Consider the following 25009-nt stretch of genomic DNA (forward strand, 5'->3'; position numbering starts at 1 on the left):
TATAGATAAAAACAAGTGTGAACATTTGTTCAGACTTCTTTACAATTGTCAAGCTTTCACAGACTTTTTACTCAGTTACAGCAAATCACTAGAACTTCATACAACTGCTACTGAATTATTTGTGGGGAAAGGTTTAAGTTACAGTGATTTTCCATTATCCTATCTGCAGTATCTCTGCTAAGTTAAAAGACCAAAATTGCAATTAAAAAAAAAATTTCATGTCTTATCAAATCATAATTCAAGTTTACACAATTACAATGAATCTGAAACAAAAGACATAAATGAATTCACAGTGATGGCAACAAAGAGCCACGTATCTCTCATTAAGGTTTTACTGACGGTCAGAATACAAAAATGATCTCTGAGGACATCTTATGCTGCCACCCAAGGGAGAAAGAGCACGGAAGGGCACAAGCACTTGCTGAGGCTCTACCTGCTTTATTATTTCAGTTAACTTCCCATAACAACCCAGTGCAGCAGGTCTGATGCCCGCCTTATAAATGAGAAATTGAGGCTCAACGCAATTAAATTGTTTGTGGTAAAAGAGAATTCATATTTAATTCTAAAGCCAAGCATTTAATTTCTGCCGTATCATTCTACACAAGTACAAGTCAAGATCACACCAGAACTGTAACTCAAGCTTTCTTTCCTTTATGTGACTTCTAATGGGGGCATCTATGCAACTGTCCTAAATACCTTCCTCCAATGACAAATGACCTTGTCCTAATCCCATCAACATGCAACCACAACTCTGCAAGAACACCAAGACACCAGGGTTTCATTTCAGGAGACCCACTAAAATCCTTCTTGCTCTTGTTCCCTCCATCCTTACATTCAAGTAAATTATTTCAAAAGATCAACACTCAAAATGGTTCCCCCAAAGGCAAAATAAAATATACACCCTCTATCTCTAACCACAATTATTTATACCACAGCAAATATAGAAAAGTTCCGGCTTGACACAAAATAAACATATATTTCGGCACACTGTGGCATTTCTTAATGTCTTATTTGGACTGTCATACCTGAGGGTAGACTATCAAATAACTCACAATAAAGCAACATTCTTAATCCCAGATTCTGTTTATAGATGAAAAGTCTAACACCCACTCCATTTAAAAAAAAACAGAATTAGCAGATTTAAATAACTGAACAACTAAACAATTTTTTAAAGCCCTAAAACTGCAATTATTATACTTAACAACTTCTAGTTTGGTCAGTGAGAAAGAGGAGTGAGAAGGACTCCATAAATCTTTATCTCCAATTTGGGCCTGCCTCTGAAATCTCAGTTACCAGGGAACTGTACAAAGCAAGGACACAATTTCTTAAATAATATCACAACTACAACTATTACACGCATTTCAGATAACACGGTGATCATGTAAAGAGAGAGCCAAATGGTTACATGAGCCATTTGTCTCAAATACCACTTTTTAAACAACCCCAAGCTTAATCCATGCATCTCAATGAACTCCACAGATGATCTGAATGGCCATGTTTAATCTAAAAGTAAATGCAAGCATATAATTAATTTCCTTAACAGACAGTCTTGAGCATTAAGTAAAGCATTATCTCACTTTAAGAAATGTATGAGGTCTTTTTCGGTCATTCTTTTGTTCTGTTATTTGACCTTTTCCCCTCTAATTTAAGCATCTTTGATATATTTCTTAAATGAGAATGAAGGCATTCATTCTAGAAACTTTAATAGAATACAATGAACAAATAAACTCTCTATATAATTTAACACTATTAACCAGAATGCCTACTAAAGCAGTCCTAAATTTATCAGGTAAATGCAAAAACACTACCCTTCTTGAATGCAGCTGAAATCAGTGGGCAAGTCATCAACATAATGGTGCTCAGTGTCAGCAGGGATTATTTCAGAAGGGAAAAATTACTATCATTTTTGGCTCTTCTCCTTTTGAAAGATACAAGTATGGAATTTTGCCAATTTTTTACTTTTACAAAAATGCTACATTGAGACTTGTTTAAAAGATCCCAATTCAGTTTTTATATGAAAAATGGATGTTAAAAATGCCAAAGGGAGGTACTCTGGCAGGAAGAGGCAAGAGATGGAACAATGAAACAAAGGCAAACGAATCAAATTCTCAAGGCTTCACTGAATTTTCAATGAATTTTTGCAAGGAGTTAAGAAAGGTGTGGGAAATGACTTTTCTTAACCCAGCTCATTTATAGATGACATACGGATAAAGAAAGTGACAAGCTAAGTCCAGAGCCCTAGTCCTCCAAGTTCTCCAGCAGCTATATTTCTTTGATTCTTATTAAGAAGCTCTAGCTTTCCAGTAGTTTCCTAAAAGTAATCAGGGTTTACATATGTGATTAATGAAAATGACATTCTCTATAGTACTGTTTATAAAATAGTGAAAAATCAGAAATCTTCTAAATGGCCTAATATGGGTGAAAGATTAAAAAAGTGGTTATTTCTATATAATTCTTGACAGCCTTTAAAAGTAGGGTTAGATAACAAAAAATTCACTGATAATGAAATACAGTCATAACACAGTGAAAAAATAAGAAAACGGCACGTGTAGAATAAGGACTATGTACACAGGTACACTGGCTCCAACAGCACTATCTGACAGAACTTTGTACAATGATGGAGATTTCACTATTCACACACTCAGATACAGTAACCAATGGACAGATATGGTTATTAAGCACTTGAAATGTGGCTAGTGCAACTGAAGAATTAAATTTAAAATTTTTTACATTTTAACCAGGTTTCATTTATTGGCTACAATATCAGACAGCATAAATCTTGATGGACAGAAAATGAGGTGTGCCAGTTAATATCATTGTACTTGCTAATAAACCCAGAAAGCTGTTCATCTTCAATATACTATATTTGAAATAACAAAAGACAAGAATGTATCAAGTGGTACCATTCTTCCCTCCTCTGCTCCCAATCCCATGCCACTCTCAAGTTCCAGGACTTTTTAATCAAAGGACCATGGAAGTGATCAGGTAATTTAGTAAAGGGGTATATGATCTGAAGAGAAACATGAGTACATAGAACAGATAATTTAAACTAGAGTCTGAACAAGCGAAGTAAATATATCTTTCTAGATATAAGACACAGAAAATAGAAATCATTCCTGGAAATCATGAAAGCAAGATTACTTTAGGAGTGAGTTATAATAATAAGGATTTAGTTTAAGCTTTAGTAAATAGATTATCTTAAGTTTTTTTTAAAGTAAGGTAAAGATTGCCGCTTTAAATTTGTTAAGTTTTTGATGATCTAAAAAAAACTAAACTAAGAATAAAGAAGAATGTTTGGCACATTTAAAGAATGAAATTAATTTTTTTAGGCTTACAATACACTCTTTTTATTTATTTTTTTTTTACTTTACAATACTGTATTGGTTTTGCCATACATTGACATGAAATACACTCTTAAATAAATCTCACTAAGCAGAGAGAACTTTTCATTCTCAGTGGAGAAAACATTTCTTATTATAACAGCTTTATATCAGCTCTAGAGACTGTGGCAAACAAACAGCCTTCTCTTTTCTTTACTAGTAAAACGGTAGGAAATTTGAATCATGCATTTCATGCATAGAATATAAACATTAGTGAAGAACTTTGGTTAAGTACTTTGAGTTGCCTTCAAGGGAAAACAGTGAATTATATATCATCTAACCACATCAATTTTTGGTAGATTTACCAGCATCACCTTTTTCTTTCTTTTCCCTCCCTATCTCAACTCTTCAATTCATGACAGAACTCATGGGTTTAATCTACAAGTACCAACAAAAAATGTTTGACAGTCCATTCATTATAGACAATCCATAAAGAGAAGTCAATGCATGCTCAGGACCAATATCCAACAACCCATCCTTTTTTTTTTTTTTTTTCAACAACCCATTCTTAATGAAGAATAAAAATGATTTGACGAACAGTCGATTACCTAAACATAGTTTATATCTGACTATAAAATGTTTTATATTTGTATATAAATATAGGAGTATCTGTATTACCCAGCAATCACACTCTAAAGCATTTATCTCAGAGAAAAGAAAACTCATCTCTATATAAAAATTTGTACACAAATGTTCACAGGAGCTTTATTTGTAATACCCAAGAAGTGGAATCAACCAAAACGTTCTTCAGTTGTGAATGCAAAACTAAAGTACATCAAAACCATGGCATAATAATCAGCAATTTTTAAAAAGATCTGGAAGACAAATAAGAAAAAAAAAGCCAATCTCAAAAAAATTACATACTGTATGATTTCGCTTATAGCATTCTCAAAATGACAAAAGTATACAGATGAACATGTTATTGGTTGCTAAGGGTTAAGGATCTGGGATGGGGAGTAGAACATTATAAAAGTAGGCTATAAGTAGGCTTCCCTGGTGGCTCAGATGGTAAAGAATCTGCCTGTAATGTGGTTCAATCCCTGGTAGGGAAGATCCCCTAGAAAAGGGAACCACAACCCACTCCAGTATTCTTGCCTGGAGAATCCCATGGACAGAGGAGCCTAGCAGGCTACAGTCCATGGGGTAGCAAAGAACTGGACATGACTAAGCGACTAATACTTCCACTTTCTTTCATAAATGAGGCGGAGCTTCCAATAATATGTTCTGTATCTTGACTACAGTTACATTAATCTGAACATGTGATTAAATGGCACAGAACTCTACACACTGTACCAACACTGGTTTCCTATTTTTGATACTGTATTATGACACCGTAAGATTCACCATAACCAAAGGGTGAAACCAGGAGAAGGATACGTGGACCTTCTTGTACTATGTTTGGAGCTTTCCATGAATCTATAATTATTTCAAAACAAAAAGTTAAAAATACACAATAAATGCCTCTTATTATGTAAAGAGTTCTAAAGAGTCAAATATAATAAAGCAATGTGATTTCTTAAGATCTGTGGTTTACTGGTAAGTACCACAATCTTGTAAAGACAACATAAAAGGAAATTTTCTTAAAAGCAGCGACAGAATGAAAAATTCAGGAGGTACAGGTAGGAAAATAGAACACGTCAGCCTAAAAGAGATAATACGTTGGAAGGTGAAAATTGTGTAAAATCCTATAACTAACAACAGAAAAATCCAATGGATGTGACAAAGTGAAGCAAGAAAGAATGACAGCAGGGAAGCTGAAGGTCTAGGAAGATCTGATAAGAGCACACTTCAAATTCAGTAACAGTGAACACATAGTAACTTACCATAAATAACTTAAGAGATTTAGTAATCAGAGAATACGTGGTAAACTCAAGCTTTTCAGATTAGTTTTATGAATGACTTAGTCTAGGACATGGCTGGTTTAGTGGGAGACTTAGGAGGAAATGGGACAATCAAGTGAAAGTGTAAGATGTCAAAGGATAGGGTATTCAAGGGTCATGTTGAAATGACCTTGAATTTCATCTGGTAAAACTGGCTGGTGAAGTGATAAAGGATAATGACAGAGAATAGGATAAAGAAGTTTGTCAGACAATGCAATAATTTGAGGAAAATGAAAAAATATATTTGAAGCTGGAATAGATGGCTATAAAGTGGGAGAAAATCTTATATTGGCACCACCTCTGTATCTTTAAACGTGACATATTTATTTGGGTTTTATCAGAAAAAATAGCCAATTATACTGAAATGGGTGCCAGTCAAGAAGATAATTTATAAATCAACCTGCCAAAGGCTAAACAAATATCCATCATCTTGAGTTTCAAGAAAGAGACGATACATTCAAGAGACACTATGCTTGTTCTCTAGAAGCCCATTTTAGATTTCAAAACGAAAGATTTTACACAATAAAGCAAAGTCTAAAATAGATGCCTATTTAGATATACATATAAAGGAGAAAGAAATGCTGATTGAATACAATTCCATATAATCGCAATACTTAAAATCGTTGAAAAGTTCAATTTTGTTTGAAACTGCTTTTTCTCTAGACTCTGTTGAAAATATTAAGCCTTGAACTGTTGTATTTGAATCACTCAAAGCTTTTCCAGGGCTAATAAAATAGCTGGTGTTCAATTTTAGCAACATAAAGAAACAGGTTTTGCCTTAGTACTAGATGACTTTCCTTGAATCAACCTGAACATCCAAATATGTCATCCAATTCAGTAAGAACCTATACTTTATAATGGTTCTCATTGATGCTAGGATGGAAAACTTTCAGACTTTTAAAGACTGTAAATTAACTAAATTTGATAACAGTAATCCATCAAAATTTAGTTCCACACCAGCTGGCATTTGCCTTACATTTGGAGAGTTAATATTGTGAATCTTGTTCCTAACCAACTTTAGATTTCCATGTCTCTACTTTCCCTTTGATGGAAAAGAATGGCTTATAAGAAGTAACAAAGTGTTCTTTATTCTGAGGAAACATTATTTCCACTACAATAAAAAACAAGCAAGGGTAAACCTTTATTTTAAATGTTATTCTATCTGTGGGGTTGACCTTACAATTTAGATATCACCAAATAATACTTACCGATACATACATCGATCTTTCCTTTTATAGCAGCTTCATGCAGAGGGGTATAGTTCCAGTTATCCCTGGCATTTGGATCAGCTCCTTGGCACAGTAACAGACTCACAACCTCAGCATGGCCAAAAGAACACGCATTATGAAGTGGAATGAGACCGCCATCATCACGAGCATGGACGTTAGCACCCATCTGTAGTAAGTGTTCTACCACGTCCTTTCTTCCAAAACCTAAAAATAGGGAAAATATTTTATATTGTAAATCAGTTTTGTAAAAAGAACCATTAGAATTCCTTTAACAATAATATCAACAAATATGAACAACTGAAGTACTATGTTCTATAGCAAAAAGGTAAAAAAAAAAAAAAAAAAAGATGCCATTCAAATAGATTCTCTCATCTCACAGAACTGAGAACTAAGGAAGCTCTTCCTTTAGTTTGGGCAATTCCTTCCCAAAACATTTCTTCAACACCTATTACATGCTAGAAATGCAGGATGAATGAGGCAAGATTCCTGTCCAAGGCATTCACTTTCCTCTCAAAATCAGATGCATAAAATCCATTTCTGTATTTTTAAATACCAATGAAAATCAAATCTAAGACAAAGTACAGCACTTAACATTATACTAGGGAAACTGGAGAAGAATATACAGATACCAGAAATACATGGTGACAGTTTGGTTACAAGATATCTGAAAAGGAAGAACTAAAGATAATGCCATAATATCTACTCTTGGGACTGGTACGCAAACTAAATGAATGTGTAGTTACAATTCAAATTTGGATTTACTGAGTTTGAGGGAATTTTAGGACAAACAAATGAGAATACAGGCTTTTGGAAATACAGAACCAGAACACTGGTGAAAAGCATCACAATTTTCAGACAGAAAAATGGTAGTACTGGAGGGTATTATTAGAAGAGCCAGAAAAAAATCTAAAGCACTGTACAGACCAGGCAAACACTGAGAATGGTAAGGAATACCAAGAAAACACATTATGGATGTTAAAGGGCCACAACATTATGCCAAGTCCAGCACGATGAGGATTTAGTGAGATAATGAAAAATGGAAAAAATAGCCATTTTGACAATTTGAAGGTCATCATAGTATTGTGATGAAATTTTAAGCTACAATTCAATGGGTTAAAAAAAAGATAACTGAAAATATTACTATTTTTATCTTTACCAGCTTAATACTTTTATTAGTGATCTTTCCTTTCCTACTTTAAATTTTATTAGGACTTGCCAGCTGGGTATCACTGCCTCCATGCTATTACTTACCATGTAATGTTGTTAGAAAATGACAGAAAATGACATTTTAACACTGGAAAGCAGTAATGGTCATATCTTCTTTCATTTTATGCATATATTAACTAAATAAATGAGAATTATGTGGAAAATAGAAACCAAAAAAAGATTTATTTCAATATATGTCCTTTACACTATCTTTAGAAATTCACTCACTCCAGGAAAGTGGGCCAAGAAAAAGTCTCCTGCTTTATAGATTTGAGTAAAGCCTGCGTGCAAATTCACATTTCTCTAATTAGTGTACTAACAATGTTTGAGAACTAATTTCCTTTCTTCACTAATAAATGAAGTAAAAACAAAAATGCTTGGTATCAGCAAGAAAGTGGTGAAATGGAGCTGTGTTCACACACTGTTAATATGAATATTAACTGGTGCCACATTTTTTTTAAGGTTTTTTGATGTGGATCATTTTTTAAAGGTCTTTATTGAATTTATTACAACATTGCTTCTGTTTTATGTTTTGTTTTCTTGGTCTAGAGGCATGTGGGATCTTAGTTCCCTGACCAGGGATTGAACCGGCACCTCCTGCACTGGAAGGAAAGTATTAACCACTGGACTACCAGGGAAGTCTCATGGCACCACATTTCAGAAAAAAATGTAGCATTATCATGAATAGGCTTAAACAAATATACTCTCTGACTCAAAATACCACTCTTCAATTTTTATCATTTAAAAAATGATTTATCCATGGACAAAGATTTTGCATCAAGAATGTTTATCATAATGTTACTTACAGAAAATCATGGAGATTAGATGTCCAATAATATTGTTACATAAATGATAAAATGACAGTATCTGAATAAAATAATCTGTATTGAAAGGATGCTAGAACACTGAATGGACTTAATATCACTGAGCCATATATTTTAAAATGGAGAAAATGGCATTTTACTTTTAAACTGCTTAAAATCAATAAAAATTTTAAATTTATATTTTACCACAGTGAAAAAAAAACACAAAGCTATAGACCAACCACCTACCCACCCTCACAGATAAACATACAATATTATAAAAAATTCCAACACAGAAAGGTGTTGTTTATACATCAATCAGTTTTCCTTCCATTCTTTCTCCACCTTCCCTCCCTTTTTCCCTCCCTTCCTTTCTTTCTTGGCTGTGCCACACTGCATGTGGGATCTTAGTTCCCTGACAAGTGATCAAGCCTGCATTCCCTGCAGTAGAAGCGTGAGTCTTAACCGCTGGGCCTCCTGGGAAGTCCCTCAATTAGCCTTTTGGATTGCAAATATATAAAACAAAATATAGGAGAAAAAATATGATATTTGAAATATAGATGGATAGAAAATGAGACTAAATCACTAGGTACCAGAAATACGGAATTTTTTCTTCTTTTTTATCTCTTCTTATTACATAAAACATAATTTTGCATAAAATATATGTATGTGTACACACACAAGTTTAAAAAGGTGGAGGTGAACAGCCAAAATCAGTAAAGATACATTTTATGTGTCGATATAAAATGCATTAAATCAGTGTTACCCACAAAAAAATTAATCCCCTATTTAAAATACTGTAATTTAGAAAACCATACATAAAAAGCTTAGCAAAACATGTACTCTACCTGTACTATTAAGTACAATTCATAACTGGTCATTGGCCACTCTATCCATGTTTAATGGATATGCATTAATTACTTTTTATACATAAAGAGAATTCATTACCTATGATGGTCATACAAGGCCTTTGTTTCATAACCAAGGTTTGTAGCAATTATCTCTGTAATTGATTTTTTTGGGGGGTCTAAAGAACCAAAATAAAAATAATAATTAGGGCTGGTTCAAAGAACTACACAGAATTTAACCACACAGTAACTTACCTATAAATTAACTCATAGGAAATAGCTTCTAAGTGAAAGCATTACAGACCCACACAAGATTTTCAGTGTCCTATTCCACCAATCTAGCACATGTCAAAAAAGGCTACAATTTTTAAAAGGAATAATGTTGCTATTTATACATATCTTTATGGCTTAGTGTTACAAAGCACAAAAGAAAAACCAATGAACCATCTCTCTGAGCCAACAGATGCTGTTAAAAATCAAGACAGTGTAATACTCTGATCTTTACCAACAAAACAGTATGTGCTATTAGAAGAGACTCCCAAATGAGAGTTGTACAAAAGGTATAATTTAACTTTTACAGAAAATTTCTTACAGAAAAATTCTTTTTGCTTAAGTATATGCCTCATTCCTGACAATAAAAATAGCAATAATAATGGTAAGTAGGTAACATTTAGTAAGCTCTTTTTTCTGACAAGAAGAATGCCAAATGCTTGACAAGCATTAGCTCCAGTGATAATATCCTGTGACAAGCATTTTCCTCATTTTATTGTTGAAGAATTCTTTCCCTCAGTTCTGATAACTTGTGAACTACACTTCCAAACACACATCTCAAATCTGCCTACTCCCAAGGGTCACCAGCTTGGTTTGAAGCCCCACAATCTCTTGTCTAGACTTCAGCACAAAACCTTTTGTTGGTCTCTCTACTGTCACATCTGCTGCCTAACAATTCATCCTTATCAGAGCAGACTGTGTGTCTCTCTTCAAGGCATGCATCAGATCAGGTCACTTCCCTGCTTGAAATCCTGCAATGGATTCCAATAACACACATAGTAAAACCTCCTTATGACCTAACAAGTGAGTTGGCCATTCTCACCTCTCCTATCTCATTGAGCTTTACCAACCCTGTCTTTCACTTTCTGTTCCCTGGATATGCCAAACTTATTTCAGCCTAGAGGACTTTGTACTTGCTGTGTTCTCTGCTTGAAGACCCAGATCTTCACATGCCTAGCTCCTTCTGTCATCAGATTCTCAGCCCAAAGATAACAACTTGGAGAGACTCTAATTACTCAATGTCAATCTGCCCACCCACACACACACATTCTTTCAACATTGTTTTCAACTTGAGTTCTTTGTATATTTTGGACATTAACCTTTTACCAGAAACATCATTCACAAAGACTTTCTTCCATTCAGTAGGTTGGTTTCTCATGCTTGCTGATGGTCTCCTTCACTATGCCGAGGCCTTTTAGTTCAATGTAGTCTCACTTATTTTTGCTTTTGTTGCTTTGCTTTCGGCATCAGAGTCAAAAAATCTTCACCAAGACCTATGTCAAGGAGATTTCACCTATGTTTTCTTCTAGGAGATTTATGGTTTAAGGTCTTTAATCCATTTTGAGTTAATTTCTATGTATGGTGTAAGACAGTGGTCCAGTTTCACTCTTTTGCATGTAGATGTCCATTCTCCCAACACCATTTATTAAAGAGATTGTTCTTTCCTCATTGTATATTCTTGGTTCCTTTGTCATAAATTAATTGACCATATATGAATGGATTTACTTCTGGGCTGTCTATTCTGTCCATTGGGCTGCATGTCTTTTTTTATGCCAATATCATACTGTTTTTATTAAGTTAGCTTTGTAATATAGTTTGAAATCAGAGAATGTGATATCTTCAGCTTTGTTCTTTCTCAAGATTGCTTTGGCTATTTGGAGTCTTTTGTGTGATACCATGCAAATTTGAGAACTATTTTGTTCTATATCTGTGAAATATACCATTGGAATTTTTATAGGGGTTGCATGGAATCTTTATTGCTATATTGTAGTACAGACATTCTAACAATTTTAATTCTTTTAATCCATGAGCACAGAATATCTTTCCATTTATTTGTCTTCTTCAATTTCTTTCATTAGCATCTTATAGTTTTCAATATACAGGTCTTCATTTCCTTGAAAGAGAACTGCTGTGTAGTGCTGGCGGGAATGAAAGCTGGCCTAGTCACTATGGAAAACTGTATGGAGGTTCCTCAAAAGAAAAAAATCTACCAGACAATCCAGCAAGTCCACTTCTGGGTATTTTTTGAACAAAATTAAAACGCTAATTCAAAAAAATATTTTTTTTGCACCACTATGTTCACTGCATTATTCACGTGTCAACTGTATTTAAAAAGTAAACAAACTCAGAGAAAGAGATCAGATTTGTGGTTAGCAGAGATCGGGTGGGGGGTGCAGGAGGGGGAACTGAATAAAGACTGTCAATACAGACAAGTCCAGCTATAAGTAAGTACGAAGGATGTAATGTGCAACAGAACAAACACAGTTACAACTGCTCTACATTACACATGAAAGATGTTAAGAGAATAAACCCTAAGCATTCTCATCACAAGGAGAAAATATTTGTTTCTTTTTCATTTTATATTTATATGAGATGACAGATATTCAGTATACTTACTCTGGTAATCATTTCATGACATACATAAATCAATCATTATGCCATACATCTTAAAAACTATACAGTGTGATAAAGTAAATTTTATCTCAATAAAACTAGAAGGAAAACAGCCTGACTCACACCTGTATCTTGGCTGATGTGCAAGAGGCAGTCTCAAAATTAAGAGGACACTCAGCAGAGCAGATCCATTTCAACATGATGGGTAGTTCTATTTTTTTTTTAAGTTTTCAGTTTCACTACATTTTATGGAGGAAATTATGGGTTTCCTCGGTGGCTCAGTGGTAAAGAAACCTGCAATGCAGGAGTTGCAGAAGGCACAGGTTCGAGCCTAGGTCGGGAAGATCTCCTGGAGGAGGGCACTGGCAACCCACTCCAGTATTCTTGCCTAGAGAAACCCATGGACAGAGGAGCCTGGCGGGCTACAGCCCACAGAGTCGCAAAGAGTTGGGCATGACTACAGCGACTTAGCACACGTGCATGCGTGGAGGAAATTACATGCCACAATATTACGCTCTAAATTGGGAGGTAGGGGAAGTCTTGTGATAATTCTTTAAAATGTCAAAGGTTTCCTATGCACTGGGTTAAATTTACACAGTCCGATATACACAGATCCCTAGATACCTATTAGATTTCTGCTTACTTTATAAGAAATGTTCTATGACAAAGAAACATACATTTTCTACTTAACATTCAAAGTCATTGTTACTTCCTTTTCTAATTTCAATCCTAACTATATCAGCTTTTAAATAAAGAACTGTTTTACATTTCATTAGATGAGAAGTCATGGTTAAGCAAAAGGGAGTATATTCCCTATTAATTCTAAAAAAACAGTTTAGAAAGCAAACTACAAAATGACTTCTATAAAGCAATAAAGTCGCATATATTTTTCATTTGTCAAAGGTGGACTCTGACCAATTAATTTCTCCATCTTACAGAATATGATTTAGAAAGGAAAACATTTATAGTTAGATAGAAGAAGAGACGTATGGCATCAGGAAGCACTAATAAAGAAGTATTTCATTAGGAAGCAGTAGAAAAATGTATGTTTTCCCCCAAAACACTGGGAAAAAACACCAAAAGCAAAAGGATAAGACACAAATTCCCGATGCCAGTTTAAACAACAACAAAAATACAAAACAATCAAAAACACGGTAAGAAATCACAGCTCCTTGGGAAGGGGAAAAAGAAAGGCTGAGTGCCACTGAGGGAAGAATCATCAGCTTAACTGCAGATGATCAGTAATCCTGGCTAGAACAGAGAAGAGAGGCGAGAGATCTGTGTCCTCCCCCTCACCTCTGCCACACTGTCCCCTGGGCTGCAGCAGAACATGAGTTCGGAATCTCCAGTGTGCCTCTAGCCAAAAGAGAAGGGACAATACGAGGCAGAACAGTGGAACCTGGCTGAGGTGGGATGCAAAGGACATGCCTACATGCCTACAGGACAGAAGAGAGTCAGGGGAATCCTGAGCACCTAGGATGGCATCACATCCAGGGCCTCTCTACCCTGACGCATGCCCTTATTTGTCTAAAACCACGTGAAGAACCAAAACCTAGAACCCCAAACTCATCCTCTCAAATGCAATACTGGCCCAAGTAGCTGTCATTTCCAAGGGATTATAAACTCATGGCAGAAAATAATAGAATGTCTGAGGAGTGCAAGCACCATGACAAAATAAATGAAAGCAGAATTAATAGACCAAAAAAAGATATTTAAAGTTGGCAAATTAAGTGTTGCCAGCGAAAAACTGGGGAATACTGAAAACATGAGAACAAAACTCTATCAAGTAAAACCAACTGGAAATATCATCATGAAAAACAAAACAGGAGAAATGAAGGATACAATAAGTTGACTGAATAATAGTGGAAATAAAGGAAACAATTCCTGGGGAAAAACCGGTTGACAAACTCTCCCAAAATACATCGGAGAAGGAGAAACTGAAGTAACGGAGAGAAGAGAGAGGTGAGACAGAGGACTGGAAGAGAGGACAGATACTTGTAGAAATAGTGACAGGATGTCTCCTAATTAAAGGAAAATGCAAAAATAGTAAGAGTTCATGAAGTACTAAAGAGGATGGATGAAAAAATACAAATTCTCAGACTACTCCAGACCAACTGAATGAGAAGCAGTGGGGGTGTGGCCTAGCAACCTGCCTTAACAAAGCCTTCCCGGTGACTCTGACACAAAGTTTGAGAATCACCGAGCTAGTGCTTCTGGAAGTTATAACCCTCTGAAAATTACACGTAAGTTTGATGTTTAAATATATATTTCAGAGGAAATGCCCATACCTATTATCAGATTCTCAAACGAAAAAAAAAAAGCAAAATTAAGAACTATTTGTATTAGCTCAACAGTTTTCAAAGTGTGGTCTGTGGACCCCTTGGTGGCTCCAGTGACCTTTTCTGGGGGTATCTGAGAAGCCAAAACCATTTACAAAATAATATTAAGATGGTGCTCATGATAATGCAAAAGCCACAGTAGGTAAAACTGCTGACACCTTGACGTGAACCGAAACACGGGCACCAGGCAGTCACTGTATTCTGTGGCACTGACATACCTGGATACGCGTTAGTCACTGCATTCTTCACCATCAGACCCTCACAATTTTTTTTAAAAACCCAGCAGCTTCACTTAAAAGTGTTCTTCATAAAACAAAAGTTGCTTCTTTTTTACAAAAAGCCTACCACAGAAGAAAAAAGTTTCAAGTCCACACAAACAAACCAATAAATCATCTGCCACCAACCATTAGTTTAGTTTGTGTTATACCAAAAAGGCAAAAGGGAAAGGAAAATTTACAACACTTTATTTCCTTTTTTTGCACAATTAAAAAATTCACAAACCTCAATTCAAAAGGGAACTGACACATTTCAAGAAAACACTAAAAAAAAAAAAAAAAAAAAGTTTAAGCTCACACTGCTCTCATTTAATTTTAAACATGGATTCCTGAACTAACAGGCAAAGCAAGTTTCTACTTGACAAAGGTCCCAGCAACTCACTGTAGGGAAAAGCAATTCTGAATATCTGATGAAGCCTTTTAAGGAAAACCCAGTAGGCACACAAAAACAAAACATTCATAACTTTCCTCAATTATTCAAAATTAAATAACTTTTAGAATATGAACCTCAAAGTTATCTTGAGCACCTGGGCTTTACCATAAATACCCCAGAAACCCATGCTACTCAATTCTTATCATGAACCCACATTGATGATACAGGTGTTAGGCTCCCCCCAAGATCAGGGCTACAACCCACCTTTCTGAGTGTTTCTGTCAGAAGAATAAACATAGACCAAGGTAACTTCAAGTACCCTGACATAGGGGGAAAATGAGAATTTAAGAGGCTCTTGTGTCTTCAATCGTATCTCTCACATATTTTATAATCAACTACTCAAAACATTTATTTGTCCAAGAAGCAAAAACAGGCTATTAAATACATTTATGAATAAGTTACTCTAGTGTCTTCACTTGCATTTCATTGCAAGACTCATGATGATGTTTATTCCTTTCTAAGACCTAACACTAAAATAAAATGCATTTGCTTAGCATTATTCACATTCCTCCATCACTTTTCTTCTCCTGGCATTTAAGTTGAAGATCCAACTTTTTTTTTTTTAAACATACCTATGCTCACAACTTGGCCCTTGAAGATATATCCTCCAGATAGATTTCTTTGGTCTTTAAACTGCCAAAGAATCATGTCTGGTTTGGAAGAAAGGCACACCTAGCCTGTGACCTAGTCAGTTCCTTGCGAAACAAAGGGATGCCTGAGGGGAGGAAAAAAAGGCAGGTGACTATACTAAGCCTCTTTTCATGAAAACTTCTATGTAAATAGACCATGAGGAAGACATCTTACCTATAAAATGCCCTTAGCATGATGTCTCTGGTTAAGGCTCCTAGAAAGCAGCAATGTAGGCTATATAAACTAAGATATTAATATAAAATTATGTTTCTTAATTTAAATGCTATGACTGTAAGAGATGATACTGCAAACCTTCCTGTGAGACTTAATCTATTTTAGGTCAGAGTTCCATGTCCAACATGAGGAGAAAGGACAAGGGGAGTTACCCTCAAGGTTCAGGCTTCTATTTTTATCCTTGATTATTTAGCAATTAATTTCTCTAAAAATGAGCAGTAAAAAAAATTAGGTCAAATTCCATGCAGAGTTTTCATAAGAATGTGAGCACCTCTATCAGCAATATATACTAGAAGAAAATGCTCCCCCCAAAAAAACAAAATTAGGATCTACTACTTCAATATTAGCTAAAAGACAATATGAAAAAGATGTAAGATATGAAAGACCAGTATATATGTGAGTTAGAATAAGATGAAATAATTAAGATGGAACTCAGAAATAATTCAAAATAAAAAAGTATTTCAGAAGTAAAGACTAAAGAAGAAGGAAAACAAAAGTGAAAAAAAAGATACACACAATGCCTTATGACAGGGATCAGCAAACTAAAACTCATGTGCCAAATCTGGCCATCCCTTTTTTTTTATAAATAAAGTTTTATTGGAACATAACTATACTATTCATTTATGCATTGTCTATGGATACCTTCATGGCACAAAAGCAGAGCTGACCAGTTGACACAGTTGAAACAGAGATCACACAGGGCATGAAGCCTAAAATCTTTATTGTCTGGCCATATATATGTAAGGGAGAAGGCAATGGCACCCCACTCCAGTCCTCTTGCCTGGAAAATCCCATGGACGGAGGAGCCTGGAAGGCTGCAGTCCATGGGGTCTCAAAGAGTCAGACACGACTGAGCGACTTCACTTTCACTTTTCACTTTCATGCACTGGAGAAGGAAATGGCAACCCACTCCAGTGTTCTTGCCTGGAGAATCCCAGGGACGACGGAGCCTGCTGGGCTGCCATCTATGGGGTCGCACAGAGTCAGACACGACTGAAGCGACTTAGCAGCAGCAGCAGCAGCAGCAGCAGCAGCAGCTGATTTACAATGTTTGTAAGTTTCAGGTATATAGCACACTGATTCAGTTATACATAAGGGGCCTCCCTGGTGGCTCAGATGGTAAGGAATCTGCCTGCCTAGATTCCCGACCTACACCTGGAATCTCGAACCACAGAAAATAAAAAATATGCTTGTTATTTGAGGCTACTAAGTTTTGGGGTGAAAAGCAGAAGTGTTAGTCACTCAGTCGAGCCTTACCCTTTGTGACCCCATGGACTATAGCCTGCCAGGCTCCTCTGTTCATGGGGATTCTTCAGGCAAGAATACTGGAGTGGGTTGCCATTCCCTGCTCCAGGGGATCTTCCTGACCCAGGGATCAAACCTGGGTCTCCCACATTGCAGGCAGATCCTTTACCATTTGAGCCACCAGGGGGAAATCAGGGAAGTGTTGGGGTAGTTTCATACACATTAGGAAATACAGTAACTAATATAGTAAGGCTTTAATAACTACTAATATAGTACTACTGATTTGCCCAATTCAAAAAAAAGGGTAAGTGGGCTTTATGAAAAAATATAAATGGCAAATAAACACATGGAAAGGTCAGGGAAATGCAAAATAAAACCAGAATGAGAGAGCACACATTCTCATCAGAATGGTTAAAATGAAACCAACAGAAAACATTAAATGTTGGCAAAGATATGGAACAACGGGAACTCTCGTATGTTGTTAATGGGAATGTAAAATGCCACATCCACCTTGAAAAAAGGTTGGCAGTTTCTTATAAAACTTAAAATTTACCTAGCCTAAAGCCCAGCAATTTCAATACAAGGTACTGAGAAAGATCTATGTTCTCAAAAAGAATTTTACAAGAATGAGCATAACAGCTTTATTCATAATAGTCAAAAATTGAAAACAGCCTAAGGGTCTGAAAAGTAGGGATAAACCAAACTGAAGGTATAAACCAAACGTAGCATGCTCATATAATGAAATACCTACTACTGACACAAGTTACATCAAAACCAAAAGAAGTCTTACCAAAAAAGCAAATAGTGCATAATTCCATTTATATGAACTTCTAAAACAGGCAACTCAATGTATAGTGGAAAAAAGTCAGAACAATGTGTCTGCTGGAAGGGGAGGGATAGGGATAGAGGGAAATAACATGAAGGAACTTTCTGAAGTTAGAATTATCTGTAAGGATTTGGATTATATGGGCATTTGAATTTGTCAGAATTCTGTGAATATAACACGTAAGATTTGTACAGACTTTACATGAAAAGACAAATCTTTAAACAAACACTAAACTCTGGATAATGATATGTATAGTGGTGTATTTACGGGCAGCTGCATAAATGTCTACAATTTACACATCATAAAAAAATACTGATGGATAAAGGAAAATATAAGCAGACAGGTATGTAACTGAAATCAGACAGTATTTTTAACTGATGCACATATTCTTCTATGGCTGCAGTTTGCTTGTTACCAACTTACTACTATTGAGAGACACTTCTACATAACACCTTCATATAACTAATTTGCTCTTTCAATCATTTGCTTCCAAAGAGTAGTACCATTAATCCAAAAAAAAAAAAAGAGAGACACTTTGTACACCTTTCTAACTAAAAGTTCCATGTGAACTTTTTTTAAAGCAGTACCTTAACCAAAGTATAAGATGTTGAGAAAAGACTAAGTAAAAGATAATTCAGTTTGCAGCCAACAATTTTAAGTCTGAAAAGATATTTATGGAACTAGCTCCTTTCCTTCTATTATCAAATCGGACCCTTCCTAAACCCTGAGGCAAAAACATTTGGCTAAAAGTATAATTAAGGACTTTGCCACACAATGTATAGGAAGATTCCCATTCCAGAACTGAAGTGTTCTGACTCATTTTTTTACCTACTGATGGGCAACAACAGTCTAGAGGACAGTGTTTTGTTTTGCTCTTTTTTAAACAGAATTGAAACAGTGAAGGAGATGGAGGTAGGGGGACAAGCATGGACACGATGACAAAAAATTAAGAGAAAGAGAAATGAGTAAGGCAATCTCTATACAGTTAATGTGTGTTGAGGTAGATATCTCTCAAATAAAAAGAAAGCACAAAAATCCCATACATATTTTGCTGGATTTGATATTGAAGTACCCCATATCACAAGTCCTAGTCAAGTCTTATGTTAACTAATGCTCACCATTAAAGTAACCAGGAAACCTACTTCAAAATTTCTTCAGTTTAAATACCATGAAATTTCAGAAATCAGTGCTTCATTAAACTCTTTTTTCGTTGTTGTTTTTTCACAAAGACCTTATCCAGACTTTTCTTTAAAAAGAAAACTTATCAGAATATACTGGTCCTTTAACAAAAATATGTCATTACTAGGAATTGAATTCAGGAGATATATCACTCTAAATTGATCCTATTTCAACAGCTTTGATGGTCCTTTGAACAACCAAGGTCAAGCATCTTAACTGTAAAAGACTTATATAAACTCTCCTCAACAATAAAAGACTGGATCATTCTGACATAGTCATTTTAAGAAGGTATCAGAAGCAGTACTGTAAGAATCTATACCAATAGTGGAAACTAAAGATTATGTTTCTAGTTGTGGACATTATTAATACTGTCTCTAAGTTAGGAAAAGAAGTACGTCAAGGCTGTATATTGTCACCCTGCTTATTTAACTTCTATGCAGAGTACATCATGAGAAATGCTGGGCTGGAAGAAGCACAAGCTGGAATCAAGACTGCCGGGAGAAATATCAATAACCTCAGATATGTAGATGACATCACTCTTATGGCAGAAAGTGAAGAGGAACTAAAAAGCCTCTTGATGAAAGCGACAGAGGAGAATGAAAAAGCTGGCTTAAAGCTCAACATTCAGAAAACGAAGATCATGGCATCTGGTCCCATCACTTCATGGGAAACAGATGGGGAAACAGTGTCAGACTTTATTTTTTTTAGGCTCCAAAATCACTGCAGATGGTGACTGCAGCCATGAAATTAAAAGACGCTTACTCCTTGGAAGGAAAGATATGACCAACCTAGAAAGTATATTCAAAAGCAGAGTCATCACTTTGCCAACAAAGGTCCATCTAGTTAAGGCTATGGTTTTTCCAGTAGTCATGTATGGATGTGAAAGCTGGACTGTGAAGAAAGCTGAGTGCTGAAGAATTGATGCTTCTGAACTGTGGTGTTGGAGAAGACTCTTGAGAGTCCCTTGGACTGTAAGGAGATCCAACCAGGCCATTCTAAAGGAGATCAGTCCTGGGTGTTCTTTATAAGGACTGATGCTAAAGCTGAAACTCCAATACTTTGGCCACCTCATGCGAAGAGCTGACTCACTGGAAAAGACTCTGATGCTGGGAGGGATTGGGGGCAGGAGGAGAAGGGGACGACAGAGGATGAGATGGCTGGATGGCAACACTGACTCGATGGACATGAGTCTGGGTGAACTCCGGGAGTTGGTGATGGACAGGGAGGCCTGGAGTGCTGCAATTCATGGGGTCGCAAAGAATCAGACACAACTGAGCGACTGAACTGAACTGAACTGAAAGGCATGTTTAACAATATCACAGTCCAAAGTAGGATAGAAAGGATTCTTAACTCTGCTGCTAGAAAGAATTATGGTTTAAAAAAAGGCATAAGGATTTAAATATGAATATGACTGCACACCACTTCAAAGAGCCTTAAAAATGATTTCATTTCATTCTATAGAACTATACTTATTTTTAAACGGAAATAAAGGCATTAATTAACATTCTTCCTTCCCATCTTTGCTTGGCTAGCTTGGACTCAACCTTTAAATCCTCACTTTAAAACATCTCTTTATCTAGAAAGACTTCTTTAAATGATCTAAAATCAGGACAAACGTCCTTACTGCCTGCTCCAAAAGAGAGTAGTTTACTTTTACTATCACTCTAGGACACTTTGTGGGGTTTTTGTTATTGTTGCTTTTAATTTTCCCCACTAGACTGTAAGCTCCATAAGGGTAAGGACAACTGACTACTTCAAAACTGTGTCAATATTTAACACCAACCTATGATAAGCTATCACCCACTCCACTGTTCTTGCCTGGAGAATCCCAGGGATGGGGGAGCCTGGTGGGCTGCCGTCTATGGGGTCGCACAGAGTCAGACACGACTGAAGCGACTTAGCAGCAGCAGCAGCAGCAGCATGATAAGCTATCAGCTCACTTGGTAAAGAATCCGCCTACAATGCAGGAGATCCCGTTCTGATTTCTGTGTCAGGAAGATCAGCTGAAGAAGGGATAGGCTACCCACTCCAGCATTCTTGGGCTTCCCTTGTGGCTCAGCTGGTAAAGAATCTACCTGCAATGTGGGAGACCTGGGTTCAATCCCTGGGTTGGGAAGATCCCCTGGAGAAGGGAAAGGCTAACCACTCCAGTATTCTGGCCTGGAGAATTCCATGGGGTTCTGTAAAGTCCATAGGGTCCCAAAGAGCTGGACACGACTGAGTGACTTTCACATCTTTAGTTAATGAAAGATTTGTGGAACACTGGAACTACAATTTTTAAATCTTTCCATCCAAGGCATGGTACCAATTTCCTATCTTTAAAACAGCTCTTCCATGACATTCAGTGACTAGCATTCCAATCAAGTAATAGTCAACTGACAATCACTTTTAATTACCCAGCCTATGCATGAAGAAGACTAGATTAAACAAAGCTTTAATGCTATGAACACAAACATGAAACACAGTAAATTGACTAGAGTGTTATGCTTTTAACCCATAGAGAGTTTCACTGTTTTTGTTCAGGTTTCCACACGGAACTAAAACAGATTATTTTTTTCCCCTAAATAAGCCACTTCAAGATTAGGGTCTCATAACTACAACATAATTACAGGACTGTTTCACTGGTTGTCTTCTAGCTTAGCTGGGTACACAAAAAACTCTAAAATAGAACAAAAAATAACTACTATGGCAAAAAGATGTGACTTGGGAGATAAGCACTATTTTATGTGCAACTAATTCTAAATATTACAAAAATTAATGTAATATCTGCAAGTGATTACTTACAATGCAGTATGATGAAAAATGACAAGATTTGTGAAACAACATGTTATAATAGTCAAATTTGGAACAAAGTTTACAAAGGCAGTCTTGCTTTATTTATTACAGATCTTTCATCCTGCCTAAATAAAGAAATTATTTCATCTAAAAGAAGCAACACTTGTGAGCATCTGTCTACTTAAAGGGGAGCCTGATTTTGATTCAATTCACTACATTCCTAATAGTTGTTGTTGTTCAGCTGCTAAGCCATATCTGACTCTTTGCGACCCTACAGACTGCAGCATGTCAGGCTTCCTTGTCCTTCACTATTTCCTGGAGTCTGCTCAAACTCAAGTCTATTGTGTCGATGATGCCATCCAACCCTCTCACCCTCTGTCGCCCCATTCTCCTCCTGCCCTCAATCTTTCCTAACAGTAGCCTCCACATTCCCAGCGATCTAATAATGATTTCCTGTATTTCTCACATTGCTGACCATGACTCATTAATGGGATCACAAACAGCATTTGCAAGACAGGAAATGGATTAGGATATAAAATATCAGAGTACAACACATGTAGCAAGGCAAAGAACTGTTTACTGAAACCTTTGATTCACTTTGCATGTTACAACATAAAATTTATTGCTAAGTATGGGCTGCAAAAAAAAAAAAAATGTGTGAACACTACTCTTGGAGTATATATGCCCCCAATTACTTCTCCCCAAACACTGCCAAAGTGAAAACTCCATAAAAATTACCCACAAATTGAAAAGTGATCTTAAACCAAGTATAATTGTTTAACCTGGACTTCACACATTCCAAAATCAAACTAAGTTTAAATCCAGGTTCCACTACTTCTTATGTGAGTTTAGGATTATCTAAGCTGTACACGCTTCACTTTTGTCATCTGTAAATGAGGATAAAAATATTTTCCGAGTTCTGATAAACAATACATTAAGTTCTTAACATATGCTTTACATTAACAGAACAAACTCAAAGAGTGGTATATATTAGAAATAAAGCATGAAACTTAACAGAAGTTATCTTCAGAGTATGATCTTTGATGTTTATGTGTGACGCTTTTTCATTTATTTCTGTACTATATGAATGTACATACAATATATACATTTCTAATGTAACATTTCTAAGGTATATAACCTTATCATCTTTATTTTTTTAATGTCAGGAGATATCTAGGCAATGAGATTATGATCCTTTTTGTTTTAAATTTCTCTGTAGTTTATATAAAAACATACTATCTGTTTTTAAAAGATAATAATAACTTGCTTCAAAAAAAAAAAAAAGTGTGCAGTGGTCCAGGTTTTAAGAACAAGTATTTTCGCGGGAGAACTTAGGTCCCAGATACCTCTCAGGAAATCCTCACACAATCCCCATATACATTTTTGCCCATGAGGAGATGGAGGCTACTGAGACAAGGTAAATTATCTGTTTCACAAGCAACAGACAGCAGTTGCCAGAACTTCAAAGCCTTTTCTTCTGCCATCACATAATGCATTCAAGTATTCTTCTCCAGTTGTTTCACATAGGAACATTTTGATCTGCCCAATCCGACTGTACACTACCTCAAAAGGAGAGAAGGTTTCACTAACTACATTTAAGTCTCTTATATTAATTATAAGGTTACGATAGCTACTTAACACTTGTTGAGTTTTATTAAACTTCTCTTGGTCTAGTTTGTCCTCATGCGACATTACTCCTGTAAAAAGGAAATGAGCCAACACACGACAAAACTACTCTAACACTACTCAGATCTAACTTTATTCCGACACACTCGGAACTGAAAAAGTTTAAGTATATCCATGTCCTGAGACGACCACTAAGGGAGGCTGGGGATGAGAACGAGGATCACTGTGCAAACTAAAAAGGGACTCACACGTTCCCCTACCACGCCCCCGTCACCCTGGCACCACCTAAAAAAAGGAACCTCAAGGCTTCCCGAGAAGTACTGAGGCATCATCACCACGCCCCCATCGTTCCCATCATCATAACTCGTTTTCTTTCCCTACCCGGACCCCAGTGCCAAACACCAAAACCCTTAATAAACAATTCAAAAAGTCTCTGACCTGCAGCGAAGTGCAGGGGAGAAGACTTCCGGCCGGCCATGTCCTTAGCATTCACGTTTGCCGCGTCCACCAGTCTCTTTACCCGGGACACGTCCCCATTGCGACAGGCCTCCAGCAGTTCCCGCAGGGCCCCGCTCACTGCTGGGACCCCTGGCCCCGGGCCCGCAGCCCCAGGCCCCAATGGTGCTGTGGTGCTAACTCCGGCCGCCTCGGGGCTCTCCGCCAAGCTCGATCCGGGGGAGGATGGAGAGGAAGAGGAGGAAGAAGTCGGGGAAGAAGAGGACGACGGTGAATTGTTACTGCCGCCGCCGGCTGGGTTGGGAGCGACCCCGACGGCAGATGAGGCAGAAACCGCCGGGACCACAGGAGCGGCGGCAACCGTACAGATTGTGCTCGTGGGACTGCAACAGCTGGCACTGTCAACCGGGTCCGGGGATCGGGGCCTGTCGGGCGGATCCCGACTGCCATCCCCCTCCGGCAGCGCTAGGCCGTGCCTCGGGGAGGCGAACGGAGCCAGGCCGCCCACCGTAGGGGAGGCCGGGGTGGTCCCAGGGGCCAGGCCCGGGCTGAGTGGCGGGGGAGGTGGCGGCGGCGGCGCCGAAGCCCCTGGGGCGGGCTGGAGCTGTTGTTGATGATGGTGGTGATGATGCTGAGAGCGACGCGACGCCGCCATCTTCGGACTCCCCCAGCTCTGTCACTGCGGCAACGGCCCCACCGCCCGCCCTCACTTCCGACTGCCGGACCAATTAGCGCCCAGCGCACAGGAAATGATGCTGGGAGGAGTGGGCGGGGTCAAAGGGTGGGAGGGAAGTCTTGGGAGCTCCGAGCCCCTCCGCGGAAGGGGGCGTGGCCTCGCCGCCGAGGGGCGGGCTTTGTGACGCCTTCGCGGGCTGACCGGGGAGATTTGAAAACGAACTAGCCTAGACTTAAGTGAGAAACTTTTCCTGCATTTCTCATTTTGAACCTGCTTACCTTGCCCTGTTCCGTTCTGTTGCCAAG

At 37.3% G+C, this 25009-nt stretch overlaps 1 protein-coding gene across 2 annotated transcripts in view; it reads right to left on the bottom strand.

The window, feature by feature from the left end:
- TNKS (tankyrase) overlaps positions 1-24720 on the bottom strand; it is a 153313-nt gene extending 128593 nt beyond the window's left edge. For both annotated transcript variants that reach the window (XM_013975432.2, XM_005698796.3), the window contains exons 1-2: positions 24011-24720; positions 6469-6693 (exon numbers count right to left, since the gene is read on the bottom strand). In XM_013975432.2, the coding sequence (XP_013830886.1) occupies positions 6469-6693; positions 24011-24683 (898 nt within the window). In that variant the 5' untranslated portion in view covers positions 24684-24720. The remainder of the gene's footprint in view (positions 1-6468; positions 6694-24010) is intronic.

This window comes from Capra hircus, chromosome 27 (genome assembly GCF_001704415.2).
Source record: "Capra hircus breed San Clemente chromosome 27, ASM170441v1, whole genome shotgun sequence".
Lineage (NCBI taxonomy): Eukaryota > Metazoa > Chordata > Mammalia > Artiodactyla > Bovidae > Capra > Capra hircus.